This window comes from Condylostylus longicornis, unplaced genomic scaffold, assembly GCF_029603195.1.
Source record: "Condylostylus longicornis isolate FDR11 unplaced genomic scaffold, ASM2960319v2 ptg000026l, whole genome shotgun sequence".
Taxonomy (NCBI): domain Eukaryota; kingdom Metazoa; phylum Arthropoda; class Insecta; order Diptera; family Dolichopodidae; genus Condylostylus; species Condylostylus longicornis.
In genome coordinates this window covers 2,144,624-2,160,789 of record NW_026577995.1, presented here as the reverse complement: position 1 = coordinate 2,160,789, position 16,166 = coordinate 2,144,624, and the positions used below count along the sequence as shown (strand labels likewise).

At 22.9% G+C, this 16,166-nt stretch overlaps 1 protein-coding gene across 4 annotated transcripts in view; it reads left to right on the top strand.

Annotated features, from left to right (window-relative positions):
• Positions 1 to 14,892, top strand: part of LOC129607094 (putative uncharacterized protein DDB_G0282133) — a 130,852-nt gene extending 115,960 nt beyond the window's left edge. For 2 of the 4 annotated variants that reach the window (XM_055517824.1, XM_055517825.1), the window contains 7 exons: positions 4,540 to 5,844; positions 5,935 to 6,103; positions 6,791 to 6,944; positions 7,015 to 8,533; positions 8,630 to 9,632; positions 9,923 to 10,198; positions 10,707 to 14,887. In XM_055517824.1, coding sequence (XP_055373799.1) covers positions 4,560 to 5,844; positions 5,935 to 6,103; positions 6,791 to 6,944; positions 7,015 to 8,533; positions 8,630 to 9,632; positions 9,923 to 10,198; positions 10,707 to 10,728 — 4,428 coding nt within the window. In that variant the 5' untranslated portion in view covers positions 4,540 to 4,559 and the 3' untranslated portion in view covers positions 10,729 to 14,887. Of the gene's footprint in view, positions 1 to 4,539; positions 5,845 to 5,934; positions 6,104 to 6,790; positions 6,945 to 7,014; positions 8,534 to 8,629; positions 9,633 to 9,922; positions 10,199 to 10,706 lie in introns of all 4 variants that reach the window. The other 2 variants (XM_055517823.1, XM_055517822.1) reach the window with 2 other exon arrangements.
• The last annotated feature ends 1,274 nt before the right edge of the window (positions 14,893 to 16,166 follow it).

The following is a 16,166-nucleotide window of genomic DNA, read 5'->3' as shown; positions in this document are numbered from 1 at the left end:
CGAATAGGAAAACATATTGGATTTTAGTACAAGCAAATCATTTCACTTGTTTGTATAAGTTCTATATAAGTAACATTGGTAAACGCAAATAAAAAGTTCAAGTTTAAAGCCTGGAAGGGCTTAAACCGAGACTTAAAACCCATAGAATTACTATAATTGTGTACTCGTAAATTACAAAAATTTCTTATACTTAATCTAAATTCAAAATTTTTGAAATGAATGAAAAAACAAATTATTTTTAATAGGGTAAACGCCCCTAATATTGACACTGGCGGTAATACTGAGATATATACGGTATCTTTATACAACATACACATATACATATATAAAATTTTTTTTTCTATATTCATTAAAATTATCGCAATACTATCTTTTATCTATGTCAGTATTAGGGACACTTATACCTAAATAGAAGGAACATTTTTTTTACACTTAATTTTATAGATGAATATAACAGTTTAAAAAATTTTATTTCAAAATATGTGCTATCGGCATACATAAATAGATTTAAATACTTTGTGATATAATCACAAGAAATTAGAATCTTTGAGTAGAAATTAGAATCTTATCCAACAATGCTTTCACATTGGTTCTAAAGATTATCTTTTGATTTTTGAAGAGTTGACATAAAAGAGAACTAACTTTTCTAGCTATACTTGCAATCTAAAAATTATAAAAAAAATATTGTATTTATATTAATTATTTTATCCTTTTTTAAAAATTTCAATCCTTGCGTAATTCTTTTTAGAAATTAGAAAGAAAAAATCCTTGGTTTAAATATAAAATGTCAATATAAAATAATAATTATAATGTTAACAAGGTTTCTCTATCATTTTCTACTCTTTCTATAAATATATTAGAGTTGATTTTTTAATAAGAAAGGGGCAAAAGAAAATCTTGAATTAATGCAGAATATGAAAACAACAGACATTGTTTAAAAATTTGTTTCAAAGTCAAAATATATTGAATGTTTTTTTTTTAATTTAAAATATAAAAGTTTTAAGGACGAACAACTTGAACAATAAAATTTTCATTCATATTTTAAAAAAAATCATTTACAAAATTGGAAAATATAAAAATTTTAATTATCTAATAAAAATAAAATGGAGGAAATTTATGCGCACAATTTTGTCTAAATTTGTGTAAAAATTAATTTTTCTCTTGGAATTTTGAAGAGAGTTGATTTCCTAAATTCTAAACTTCAATCAGAATAATTTTTAACTAAAGGGGTTAACCTTTCCAATATTAACAGAATTAAAATCAGAATATAAGGACAGATCTTTTATTTAAAAACTGAAAATATAATTCCTTTACTTATTGAATAATTTTCCAGTTTCAACTGGATTTACACAGAACTTGAAATTTTTCTTAAATAAATTGGTACAAAAACAAACCATTAGGAAAATTAATTGTTAAGAGAATTTTTTGAACATCTACGAAAAATACTTACATTTTATAAAACGGATCTTCCAGCCATCATTCAATTCTCATTCCTTAACTCATACATTGACTTAACTCATCATCAAAGAAATTGAAGTTTATACGAAAACAAAAATTCTAATTTGAAAATAAAAGGACATATTAGGGAGGTGAATGACATTAAAAAAATACAAGTGTACTACAAGGCTCAAACCTAATGAAATTAAATTTGATATTTTAAATGACAATTAAGTACGATACGAAAATCTAGTAAAATATGTTTTTTTTTTAAGTACACAACACAATAAGTAAAAATTTCCCATTTGAACTATAAATGGGATAAATTTTAAAAATTTTACCCCATAAATTGATTTTGGAATTGATGTAGATGTACCATCAAAAAGCACATGTTTTATCCATTTAATATTTTAGATTTATGTGAGATTATCGGCTTTCTATATGCGGAACAAAAATAATGTGATTATTAACACCGCTGTATGTGCAAAAGAATAAGACGCCTTTTTTTAAATTTGAAAATTGAACACATGTTCATATCATTTTTTTTGTTAATTATTTTGAATTTTTGAAAAATAAGTTCAATATTCCTTTTTCAATTATTTCTTTTTTTTTTTAATTTTTGAATTTTATTGAGTATGATCTAATGATTTTATTTCTAGAAATCACTTTCAATTTTATCATATGCCTATAACACAATAAGTATTATTCAGAGAGAAAGTGAAATTTTCTTGTATTTTTTCATTTTGTACATTTAATTAATTATACAATGGTTCTTGTTTTATTTTTTTTTTTTTTGTAAAGATTATAATTGTATATACAAACATAATTTTTATGAGCAAAAATATATATGTATATACATATATTTTATTCATTATGTAAAATCTACAATATATTTGAATTAAAGATGCTAAATAAATATTCAAATTTTATTTATTGGTACCGCAGCAAAAAAATTTATAATTATATACACTTACATTATAAGTACATATATACAAATTTATCACACAATGACTAATGATGGGTTTCAATTAAAAATTGGAATGGAAATGGGAAAATTTAAAATAGTTTTTTTGTTCATTTATTCTTTTTCTTTTCTTTTCCTCTTTTATTTTGCTTATTATCTCAAGTGCATATTAAAAATGCATCATTATCGCAAAACATTTAATTGAAATTGTTATAATAGTATCAGAAAAACAGAGAAGCAGCATTTGTATACAGCTATATAGTAATAATGGCACCATAACCATCAGTATTGAATTATGGTATTTTTAGTATTCAAAAGAGAGAATTTCAAATTTAAAATTAAACAATAATATTGTACAAACAATTTCTGTATTGCAATCAAATATTGAAAGTTGAAAAAATGTTATTGAACTTTTGGTATTTTCCATATTGAGTACAAAAATCTATACAACTTAATATTTGTATGAATGTGAATTGGAAGGTTTCTGTTATATTGATTGAGAGAAGTCTAATAAAATTAATATTGTAATTTGTTTTCGTATTTTAATTTTTTTGTTAATTCTTGTATTATTTGATTTCTGTTTTCTTTTTATATAGACAAGATCAAAGAAATCTCATAATTTTTAAAGTAGTTTTTAAAGGTTGATACATACCAAATGCCTATATAGTGTACTATATTTAAAATAATTTTATATTTTCAGAAAAACGATGATAATTTTAATTAAAAATTAAATTCTGTATTAGAAAATATTTTATTTTCATTTAAACAAAAATCGTTTAAAAATTTAATTTAGAACTTAATTTTGAAGACTAACTAAGTACTTGATTTGGAGATTTTCGGATTTATTTTGTTATTTATTATAATATTAAAATTATTGTATTTGCAAAAAAAAAACAAATATTTCATCTGTGATTTTCAACTAATTTACATTAATTACAACAATTTTAATGGTACAGTGGTTATTGTACTGATCCTTTAACTGAAGGGTTGCGGGTTCAAAGCCCAGCCAGGTCACTATACAATTACAATTAACTTTACAACTACAAGACAACTAGTTAGATTTAACTTCATTTCAATTCTCAGAATCATAAGCATCAGTAGGAGTCTATTTTCTATTTAAAATAATTTCCCGTGAAATCTGAAATTTTTGATTTATTACAAAATTTATTTCAATTTTACGAGTTCAAGTTAGTTTACTGTTTAAGTATTGCGATCTGAAATTAATTTGTAGGAGAATTATATAAAATTAAATATGTTAATTAATTTTAAGTAGGTACTGTTGTTTTTTTGTTACTAAAGTCTTCTACATTAATATCCAAAATTTCATGATTTTTTAAAAAAAATTTGTATATTAAATGAAGAAATCTTTTACTTAATAAACCTTATAAAAAATTGAACTTTCCAAATTTAGATAAACTTTTCAATATTTATAATTTAAAATTTATGGCTCGAAAGTTATGAAATTTTTTTTTTAAATTTTATCACATAATTTTTATTTATTTTTGTAGGTTTGCAATTACCAAATATGATTAAAAACCTCTCATTATATTATTATTAATGAAGTGTTTTGTATACACACTCACATACCCGCATCGCAATTATTTTCAGTTTCTTTATTTTTATGTGAGAAGTTTTTCCATATTTTGTTATTGTGAATAATAAAAAAAAAAAGAAGTTGTAGCTTTTTAATTATGTAGCTTGCTACCCTCATAGCTTTACGAGAATTTTTTTAAATAGTATAATTTTTTTCTGGAAATTGATGAGAACATAAGTTTAATTTATTGAGAGACACAAAATTATTTTATGTGTATTATGATTAATTAAATAAATAAGTAAAATATTATTGTAAGTATATAAAGTTAAAATGTGTAAAACAAGTGTAAACCTCATACTTACATTACTGTCCTGGTAATATGTGTATAACTTACATATGTATATTGAATATATTTATGTTGGAAGTTTCTTTCTCTTATATTTAACATAATTTTATGGAAAATGTTATAACATACTTTCAATTATAATAGATAAAAATATATTATTTAATAATATTAAAATTATTACATGTTTATTTTTATATAATTACATATTTTATGTTTGTAATGTTTTACTTACAAATTTTTTATTTTTTTTTCTTTTAGGAATAAAATCTCACCGTGGCATGACCGAACACCCAAACACCGAATCATCATCACCATTACATAAATCATCTTCATTATCATCATCACCTCGTCGCCCACCACCTCCTTCTTCTGTTTTCTCCTCTAATATTAATAATCAAATAAGTTGTAATAATAATCCAACAATAATAACTTCACCAAAACGTCTTCATCCAACAACATTATTATCACCAACAAAAATAAGACAGAATAATCGAAATTTTCAACAAAATTATATACAAAATTCAAATATTAGCAATCAAGAAATATTGTATAAAAGACCATTAACAAGTCCAAATGCAACAATATTTAATTTGAATAATTATTATAATAATGGAATGCCATACAATTATAATACATTTAATGCCTACAATAATATTCAATGTAGTGTTGGATCACTTAATGATATTAATGACAGCAATAGTAGCATTAATGGAAGTAATACAAGCCAAGATAATATATTGCAAAGATCAATTGAAAATGAATTAACTGAAGAACATTTAAAACAAAATGTTGCAATTGTATTAAATAATTTAGATCGTCGTTATCAAAATACATTACGTAGCATAATATTAAATGAACAAATTAATAATTTGGCATTAAGTTATAATAATAACGATATCTTTTCAACATCTGGTCAAAATAATTCAAACGATATTACAATGATGGCAGCAAATTTATTATCAAGTCCAGTTAGTGGACAAGATGATTATAATAGTAATCCAGCTAATATTGGTCAACAGCATTTAACAACATTTGCTACAGCATATGGTAGTCCAAATACACCAGGATTTACATTTACAAATGGTCATTTGAATTGTTCAATAGCTTCATCACATGATTTTACACATGATAATTCTGATTATCAATGGTTTTTAGATTATGGTTATAGAGATGGTGTTGCACATCAAAGTGTACTATCATCTTTATCAGCTTCTTATAATGGAATTGGTGAATTATCTTATTATGAAGATTTAGCTAAAGATATTGATGCTAATTTAGCTGAAGTTGATATGGAAAGTTTTCGTACTGAAGATATTCATTCACTATTAACACATATACCATCATTTTGTAGTAAGAAGCATACAACAAGTGAAATTGATAATTCAATATGTAAATCGGAGCTATTGTTTTCACCAGTTAAAGAATCCCATATTAGTACTGATTCATTGGATTTAGATGCATATCAAGATGATGCTGATATTATTTTAACTTGTAAAGCTAATAAAGACAATTATACAATTGCGTTTGAAGGGAGCACATTATATTCGGATGAAAGTTTTTATGGTAAGCAATTTTTCAATATCAAGAACTACAATTGCTAAATTTACAACTTCGTGTAACAAAATTTAATTTTTATTTTTTATATTCTTGTAGCTGAACCGAATGAATTAAATATTAGGAATAGACAAAATTTTATAAATTTGCATAGCAATTTAGATGACATTGTAAAAAGAAAATCTTTAGAAGTATCAATGTGTCGATCGGACAATGCTTTTACAACGTGGAGTAAATTAAAAAAGAATAGCGCATTGCAGTTGCAAAGGTAATTCAATTGTTTTTGTGCACTATTTAATCAAATATGTACATTTACTACCATGAAACAATAGACAAGTAGTATTCAATTCAAATACATAAAACTCGTAAAATATTAGGCGATTTTATTTTATTATATTAGCACTACAGTTATTTTGAAGTCATCGCTTAACAAATGGACAGTGTATTTGAACTGTAAAAATGCAAAGCACTGTCTGTTTTAAAATATCTCAAAAGTTTTTCGTGTGCGCATTGTTGTCTGCTACAAATTCAAATTCTCATTTACTTTCATACTTTTAAACAATAGTATTTTTAGCCCCCCTCTTATTAGAGTAAAGGAAATTTGTATTTATTAAATTTCCGTTCTGTTTATCGATTGTACCCATTCTAATGTGCACGTCATAGTTAAAGCTTATTTGAGGTCAAATCAATTTAAAGACTTAAGTATAATTCATCTGTAATGTACAATATAAAATTATATCTATTTGTGAATATATAAAGCTTTAAAAAAGTAACTAATACATTTCGCAGAAAATTATCAAAAACAAGAGGAATCTATTCATAAAAACATCAAAAATGTATCACTACAATTTTTTGTTATTTATTAATAATGTACATCTTAAAATGAATATTTTACAACAGGATTTTTTTAATAAAATCAACTTTTTTCTATAATTAAATTTTCTTCAATATTTAGATATCCTTCTGGGAACAATAATACATCAATTAATGTCATTACGAGACACGCTCCACACTGTTTTGTTCGAAAAAGTTCAAGCTTACCTAATTTACGTATAAGAAAAGAAATTCAAAGGCAATTAAATGTTTCTCAAGCAATCAGTACTTCAACTGTAAGTATTTTAATTATAAAACAGTGAAACAAGAATTATATCTGTATGTATGTATGTATAACACTTTCAGGTTGACTCCACAAAATTACGTAATCTTCTTCCTATGTGCCAGATTCCTGTTTCAGCAATATCAGTTGATGATTGTAGCACTGACCAAACAAATGAAACTGGAGATGGATCATCAAATGTTATGCACACAACTGATGAATCATCAATTGGTAACGGAACAGATTGCGGCTCGAATGGTGGCTCTGGAGTAATAAAAAACCAGCAACAAAATCAACCAGCATTTAATCTAGTCAAATTGTTTATAAAACAAAAAAGTAGTTCAAGTGATACTTGTATGGATGTTTCATCTGGCTGTTGGCCATCAAGTAATGCTAGCTCATCTTCTGAGCAACAACAAAATAATCAACGGTGTCGCAAGAAAATTATGCATGACTCTGATAAATCATGTTCTTCTGGCACAACAGCAAGAGATGCTATTAAAGAAGATGATAATCTTCTTGAAACCGAATTGAAAATCGTTGAACATACAGATGATGACGATGATAATGTAATGACATTAAATCAAAATAATCGTAATACAGCTTTAGAACAAGTCAATGAAGATTCAAGTTATCAACTAGATAGTTTAGACATATGTGAAGAAAGTAATTGTAGTAATAAGGATTCGCTAAACACAACACCAACTAAAAAGACTAAATCAACTGAATTATATCGTGATGCTTATGAAAGTTCACCAACACATAAATTACGTATGCAACAACAACAACATTTACAGCAACAAATTCTACGGAACCCACAATTATTAAATTTAGCTTTACAAAATAATAATAATAATAATTTGAATAAAATTAATAACAACAACAGTCTTTCATCGGACGCTAGTCGAACTTCAGATAATTTAACCCAAATTTATTGCAATAACAACGCTGATCGAATTAAAATACCAACAGAAGTGGTTACACGTTCAATACAAACATCATTTTTGCTCAAAGATCGTGTACGTTTTGTACCTCCATCATTTTTAGCTAAATTAAATAAACTAGGTGATGAAAAGCCAGCTCCTGTTTATGTCATTTATCCAAATTATGCTCTACCGGACTTAGGATTTGTTAAAAATAATTTAGCTGACATTGTTTTATCGCCTTTTAATTATAAAGCAGCGTTAGCGGCTGCAACTGGAAATCATCGTAATTTCAAAATAAGACCAAAATCATTGACTAGTTCTCAAGAAGAAGTGTTAAAGAATATAGATTATAAAAATATTACTGATTGGAAATCATTAGTCACATTACTACCAATAGAATATCGTAAACGATTAAAACACATTCCGGAGGCAGATATTGAACTAGATCCTGAATGTTCAATGAAACCTTTATTCTGTATGTCACCACCGATAAGAAGAAATGCTGTCAAAACAAATTTATGTGATTGTGCTATGTTTTTCCAACAACAACAACTACAACAAGCCTGTGATTCCAGTTCTGGCTCTAGTCATCAACCAAGTTCTGGTTACCGTGGATCATCAACACTCCTAACAGATTCAGATTTTGACCCGCCAACTTTAACATCGAACTCGCCAGGTAATAGCTTCAACTCTCATTTTATATATGTATATTCATAAAGCAAAAATGAAATTCGATTAACAAAAACCTTAAATTTTTAATTTTTAATTGTAGGCTCAGCCCCAGCACTTAATAACATAGATCCTCTAAAAAATATGTTCGTTTACCAATATGAAAATAATAGAATCGATTCAGAAATTTTACAAGAAAAGCTGCCACCAAGTGGACGTACACCCAAGGGAATTTTAAGACGTAATTTAAAATCAGGATCTCAAGCAACACGCTTAAAACGTAATAGCATGTTTGAAGAAGAAAATTCCAATGTTAGAAATTTAGAAAAACGCAGAAGCTTACAAGAACCACCTTATGATGAACATAATATAATAGAAGAATATTTAGCTGAAGCACCAGAAGATGAAAAAGAGTTACAATATTATGATGATATGCATCAAAATTTACTATCAGATCGTAATGATATTAATTGCATACTCGATAATTATTCAAAAAATCGGAATTCACTCGAACGCAAATCAAGACGAGACTATGATCTGGATGCAAGAATTCGAGCTGAAAATTTTCTTTCAAATGTACCAAAATCTGACTTAAAATATTATGCTGAAATTGCAAGTATATTAGAATCAGCTGAGAACAATTCAACCAATATACAATATGATGCCGTGAAATTGAAAAATGAGGTCAGTCGAGCTCTATGTCAACAGAAACGTGTTTCATTTATTCAAAATGGCAATATTGAAAGTGGTGGTCCTACACACACAAATTATTTGCATACTAATATAAGTGGGAAGAAATTCACAACGCCCCCAAATTCACCAAATATATCAATGGCTGGATTACGTGTCAATAATAGTAATAATAGACTTGAAAAAGAAAATATTAAAGAAATGACACAAGCGGAAAAAGAACGGCAGAATAAAATTTCAAGTAATCGATTTAAACGATTACAAATCCAATGGGAATTATTAAGTAAAGACTCAAGTATGATGCTTAAAGATTTAGCTAGTGAAAAAGAAACAAAGAGCGGTGGATCAACACCTACGTCGGCTAGTGGCGGACTACGATCCAGAATACCAAGACCAGTTAGTTATCCAGCCAGCAAGTAAGCAATATAACTGTAAATGATAAAGCAAATATGTCGAGTTCGAAAAAAACTTAAATTTTTACTATTCGATTAATTTTAATTTTATTCAAAATTTATTCTTTTTTTTTTATTTTTTTGGTTTCAAGAGTTAATATGTTTTAATTATTTTTATGCGTGTATGCATGCATTAATGTTTTCAATTTTCGTATAAAATTTTAATTATTATTTTTTTTAATTTTTTTTTTTTTATTGTTTTGTTTTATTTTTTGGTATTTCCTCAAAAAATAACACATAATAATTGAAAATAGGAGAAAAATTATTCAGAATAAATCTAATCCTGTAAACAGGCCGACACAAGAAGTAACTAAAGCTTTTAGATCACCAAGTCGAATTGTTCCTCCAAAAAAATATACGGCGCCGCCGAATACGTCGCCAATTAATGCTCCGACACATACAACCGCTCTAACAACGGTAAATAATGTTACAGGTCAAAATGCAACCTGTAACAGAGCAAGAACACCGAATAATAGAATATCAAATAATGGAAATATTTCAACACCTAAACAACGTGTACAATCACCAAGGTAAAAGTTTTAAAAATTCCTAGTATATTACTATCAATATCGAATTAATAACGCTTAAGCCTAATTTTTTTTTATAAAATTTTGGCATAGAAATTGATTTAACTATTTTGAAAACATCAAATATTGCTTGAAAATTACTCAAGATCTAAACAAGTAAAAAAATGAGTTTTGGGATTGGGTGATTATTCTTAAAACTTATTTTATAAGTGAATGTAATTAGAAATATATTTATAACGAATATTTATAATATAGTATTGTTCTTTATACGTATGAATTAATATATGTATAAGGAACAATACTATATGAAAACAAGAAAATGAAAATGGAAAATCATTGAAACTAATGATTTTCCATGTCAATTAATACATTTATAAATTTATTTAATTATTTTTCACTATTCATATTTAAAGGTACAAATAATTTTAATAAACATCTTCATTATGTAGTATATTTATTTAAATATTTTATAAAATATAATAAAAATTTAAAAATAAATTTTTAATTTCAGAGCAACACCTCGTACACGATAAAATCAACAACTATAAACTTAGAATTAGAGAATTGTAGTTGATTTAATTTAAAGAATAAATAAAAAATTATCAGACTATTTGAAAATAAATGAATAATAATCATTATATATATATACATAATCATTTAAGCCATAAAATTTTATTTAAATTAATTCGTTTTTATTTTTTTTTTTGATTTATATAAACTTTTGATAATTTAATAAGAAAATCTGTAATGAATTATTGATCAAAAAATTAAAGCAAAATTAAATTTAATATACATAATATGTAGATTTATTTTATGTGATCTAACAAATTTTAGTAAAAAAAAGTTAAAAAAAGGTAAAAAAAAATTTTTATTATAGTACATAATATTAAATGAAAAAATAGTTCGCAGAAAAGAAATAAGAATTTTTTTTCTTAAATTATTAATTATATCAGGAAAATAAAAACATCAGATATTATGTAAATAATAATTACTATAATACATATATAATATAAAAAAAATTATATTTAAATGATTCAGTGAAAAAAACAAAAATATAAAAATATTAAATTTTAATTATAAATTAAAAAATGCTTTTCATTTCCTTATTATTTTATTATTATTTTATAACAAGTATATTTTTAATGTAATTTTGGAAAAAAAAAAATTCAAAAATTATTGCATGTATATTTGAATAAGAGATAAAAAAAAAAATAAAAAGCTTCCAACTCCTCCGCCCCCCCCCGCCCTCATAAAAATTCTGATAATATTTTGAAATATATACATAAATTTATTGAATTATATATATGTACATCAAATTTGAATAATTTTATAAAACAAAATATGAAAAATGATGATTTCTAACTTATTAAATAAATTTAGGGGCTTTAGTATAAAATTTATGTATAAAATATATATTTATATACACATTTATATATTAAATATACTGACTAGAAATTAAAAAATCAAATAAAAACAAAACAAACAACAATTCATAATCATAATTCATAATCTTCAAAACAAAAAAAAAGTTTTTCATTTGATTGAATAATTTGCTAAAAAAAAAGAAAATAAATAACAAACCTTTTTTTAACATTTTAAGCTTAAAAGATAAAAATGAAAGTAAATATTTAATAAAAACAAAAGATTTCTAGCATTAATTATATGTATAAAAAAGAAAATATAACATTAAATAGTTAAAAAATAAAGAAACAAATTGTAATTAAAAATTAAATCAGAAAAAAGTATATACTCATTGTAAATGAAAATTATATATTACAAAAAAAAAAAAATTAATGAATAAAAACGCGTAACAGAAAAATTAAAAAAAAAAAGAAATCTTAAAATAATAATATGACATGTAAATTTTTAAAAGTAGATAATATTATTATTATTATATGTTTATATAATTTATATATATATAATACGCATATTTATAAAATACTTATTTAAAACAAAAATATATATATATATAATTAAAAACAAAAGGATAATAATAAAACAATAACAATGATAATAATCAGATTAATAATTCTTAATAAATAAAATTTATATTAATATTACATTTAAAATATACATTAGAAATGAGTGCATAAATTCTTAAATAAAAAATATTTTAAATAAAAAAAAAAAATCTATTTCTATTGAATTCAAACTACATACACGAATAGTTTTATATATTTACCGAAAATTCAATGAAATCTAATTTATTTAGTATTTTCTTTAATCATACTTTATTAAAATTTTATTAAAAAATTCTATTTGCTTCCGTGGCAACATGGAAAAATGACTAAAATTGAAATTATTATTTTTGCTCTTGTTAGAATTTATAATAAAAAATGTTTCATATAATTTGTACATTTTTTTTTTTACAAATGATTAAGAAAGTCTAGTTTTTTATTGAATAATATTTTTCTTAATTTATTTTTCTCTTTATACAAGTATATATTGAGAATATGAACAGCATTTACTTTTTGCTTCTCACACCCTCTTCCTTATAATTAAAATTTTATTTTTTATAGAAGAGAGGATGTGAGAAATAAACCAGAAGGGCGGCTGTGCATACGCTCAATGCTATACCCATCTAAACAAATCCATTGTGTATTAATAAGAAACTGTAAATTTTTTTTAAAACTGTAAATTTATTATATAAAATGTTAAAAACATCATATTTTTTTACTTTATTCACATAATTTGCTTAGTTTGTTTTAATTGACTTTCAGTATTGTAATAAGAACTAATTATAATAGTAATTGAATACTATCAGTTAAATTTAACATTATAAAATCATAATTAATTAACAAATACAATAAAATATCATAATATAAAAATTGACATTAATATTTCAATAGAATTTCAATGTTATTCAATATTTTATATAAAATAATATTTTTAATGTATATTTTTTATGTAATATTTTACAAGAAAATAAAAAAACAAAAAAATTAAAAGAAATAATTACGAAAATAATATGAAAAAATTCGAAAAATATTGAACAAACAAAAAAAAATATAAAAATCGATTTAAATTTTAATAAAAGGAAAAAAATATTATAAAAAGAAAAAAATTGTGTAAGAAAAAAGAAGAATTGTATTAATTTTATTTTTTTTTTGTTTCTTTTATTATTTTCGTAATATGTAAAATGTAGCTTTTTTTTTTCTAAAATTGAAAATTATGTATATCAAAAATGTAAGTAAAAAAATCGTAATATTGCTCTGGTAATTTGAATTCGAAAAATAAAAAAAATTCGAAACCCTGACATGAAAAAAATTATTATTTTATTTTAATTTATTTTGTATTTAAAATAAGTGAGAAACAAAAATGATGTGTATATTGTATGTGTATTATAAAAATGAGTGATCCAAATTTTTTTTTAGGTGATAGATATTATTTATGAATATTATGTAAAATTTATGGAATCGAATTAATTTAAATTTTCTAATATGGTGGTAATTTTGTATATTTAAAGAGGGTGGTATATATTGTTGTGTACTATTTTATAATTTGATTTTTTTTAATTTTAATATTTTCCTCCATTTAAATCTATTTTATTTTATTAATAATTAAAATGAATGTTATTTTTTAGTTTTTAATTAAAAGTCGACAAAATTTTAATTGAAAAATTTTTGTTTTTTTTTTTTTGTTTTTTGCTACGAACGACTTAAATTATATACAAAATAATTCAATATATATTTCGAATTAATAAGAAATTATTATAAAAAAAAAAAAATAATTAAATTAATAATTAAATGCTTAAATAGCAGCCTATATTAAATATCAATTTTAAAATAAGAAAATCAAATTACAATTGAATTTCATTTTCTAGAACCAATTTTCTTTTATTATTTTTAATCTTCTGTTTGTAATTCGGTTCATTTAGTCAACAATAAAATTTATTTTATATTTTTAATTTCTTAAAAATTACACTTTCACATCCGTAAAACAAATCCGTAGTTTTATCTATTAATCAATATAAAAAAAGTATTAATATTAATATTTAAGAGGTGAGGTTGTTGTATTATATTATTTGAAAATTATAAATTTTAATTTAAAAATTATTTATCGGTGGGCTAAAAAAAAAAAAACAAACTACACAATTTATGCATTTTATATTTCATATTATCGACTAGATAAAAAAAAAAAATTCTAATGTAAAATATTTTTAAGTTTAAGATTTATTTAATAAGAAATACGAACACTTAAAACGTCTGCTTCGAATCAGTATAACAAGTAAAAGAAAAAAATAATATAGCGATTATTTAAAATAACATTAAAAAAAAAAAAAACAAAACGATTTATATATATATTTTGTTTACTTTTTAAAATTTAAGTAAATGATGTAAAAAAAATCCTTTCACAATTTTTTGATTATAAGATTAAATTTTTTTATTTATATTTCACTTATTTCCTAATTAATTTTTGTCTTCTGTAATTAAAATTATTCTTTACTTATTATATCTTTTCTCTATTTATTTAAAAATTTTATTTTATTTATTCTCAATGTGTATTCTTTTTGTACTTTTAAAATAAATTAATTTTCATTTATAAAATTCTTTTTTTTTGGTTTTTCTTAATTTTGAATGTAATTTTTGTTTCAATTATTGTATCTTTTGTTATATTAGTAATGATATTATTTTTGTAATATACCATATAAGAACGAAAAATTAATAAAAAAAAAATATATTAAAATAATTATTAAAAAAAAAAAGAATATTTATGTGTGTTTTCTTTATTTATTTAATTATATTTTAAATTCTTATAATATATAACTTTTATGAGTTTCAAATATGCATAACTATCATGTTGGACACTGAATATTTTGTATTTACATATTTTAAAAATAAAACTATAAATCTTTGCAACACTTCCCAGAGAAAAATATATCATGTGGCCATTTATGAATTATAAATATTTTATAATGGGGCCATTATGTTATATTTGCAAAATTACGAATAAAATTTTATACATATTGAATTTTCAATTAGAATGATTTACATAAATAATTATTTTTTTTTTTAATTTGTTTCTTGTAGCCCCAGTCTACAATTAAAATAATTTAATTTAATTAAAAAAAGGAATTCATATTTGGCTATAATATCTGACACACTTTTCTGATATCAATAAATCACCTTCAACCATTTCCATTGTTATTTGATAATTGTGTAAATCATTTATGAATTGGAATAAAAACTTATATTTTTTTCGTTCCAATTCATTATAGAGAAAGAAAAATAGTGTAGTTGAAATAAATATTAATATCAATTTAATAATAAATATATTTATAGAATTATTATGTATGATGGGTTCATCAAATTTCTTTGCTAATTCGACAAAAAAACCGGGCTAATAAGAATGTGTTACAACAATACAGAGTTGTCAAAAATCTAATTTACAAGTTCAGTCACAAGACTAGTTTTAAAATAACTCGATTAAAAAATTTCTGAATTAAAATTAATAAGATTTACCAAAAAAATTAAATAATAATTCTTGGAGAAAAAGAAACATTCATGAGAATAAGATAATTAATTCATGAGAACAAAGATAACTGACATGAAATTTAATACGGTCTCTTGAAGAAACCTAAAAAATTTTATTGTAATAGTTGACTTTAAAATACTGTCAGTATTATAAAATGTTGCACTATTGTGTAAACACCAGATCAAGGAACTTCACCAATTTGACAAATTTACCATACATATAAGGTCTATTGTTTTTAATACATTTTGCAAAACATATAATAAAACTTTTTCTGAGATAACACATCCAAATTCTATATTTTTTTTCAATATTTTTGATAAGTATAGAATTTTCCGGTCTTGCAAAAAAATTAGCTACATTACAAAATTTAATGGAATAGAAATTTGTTGAGGATGCAAATAAGAAAAGCCTTATTTTTTATGCTATTCAGGGATAAGTGTTTTTAATACAAATATTTACCGGTATTATTTCTAGCAGTATAATGTTTTTTTTTTCT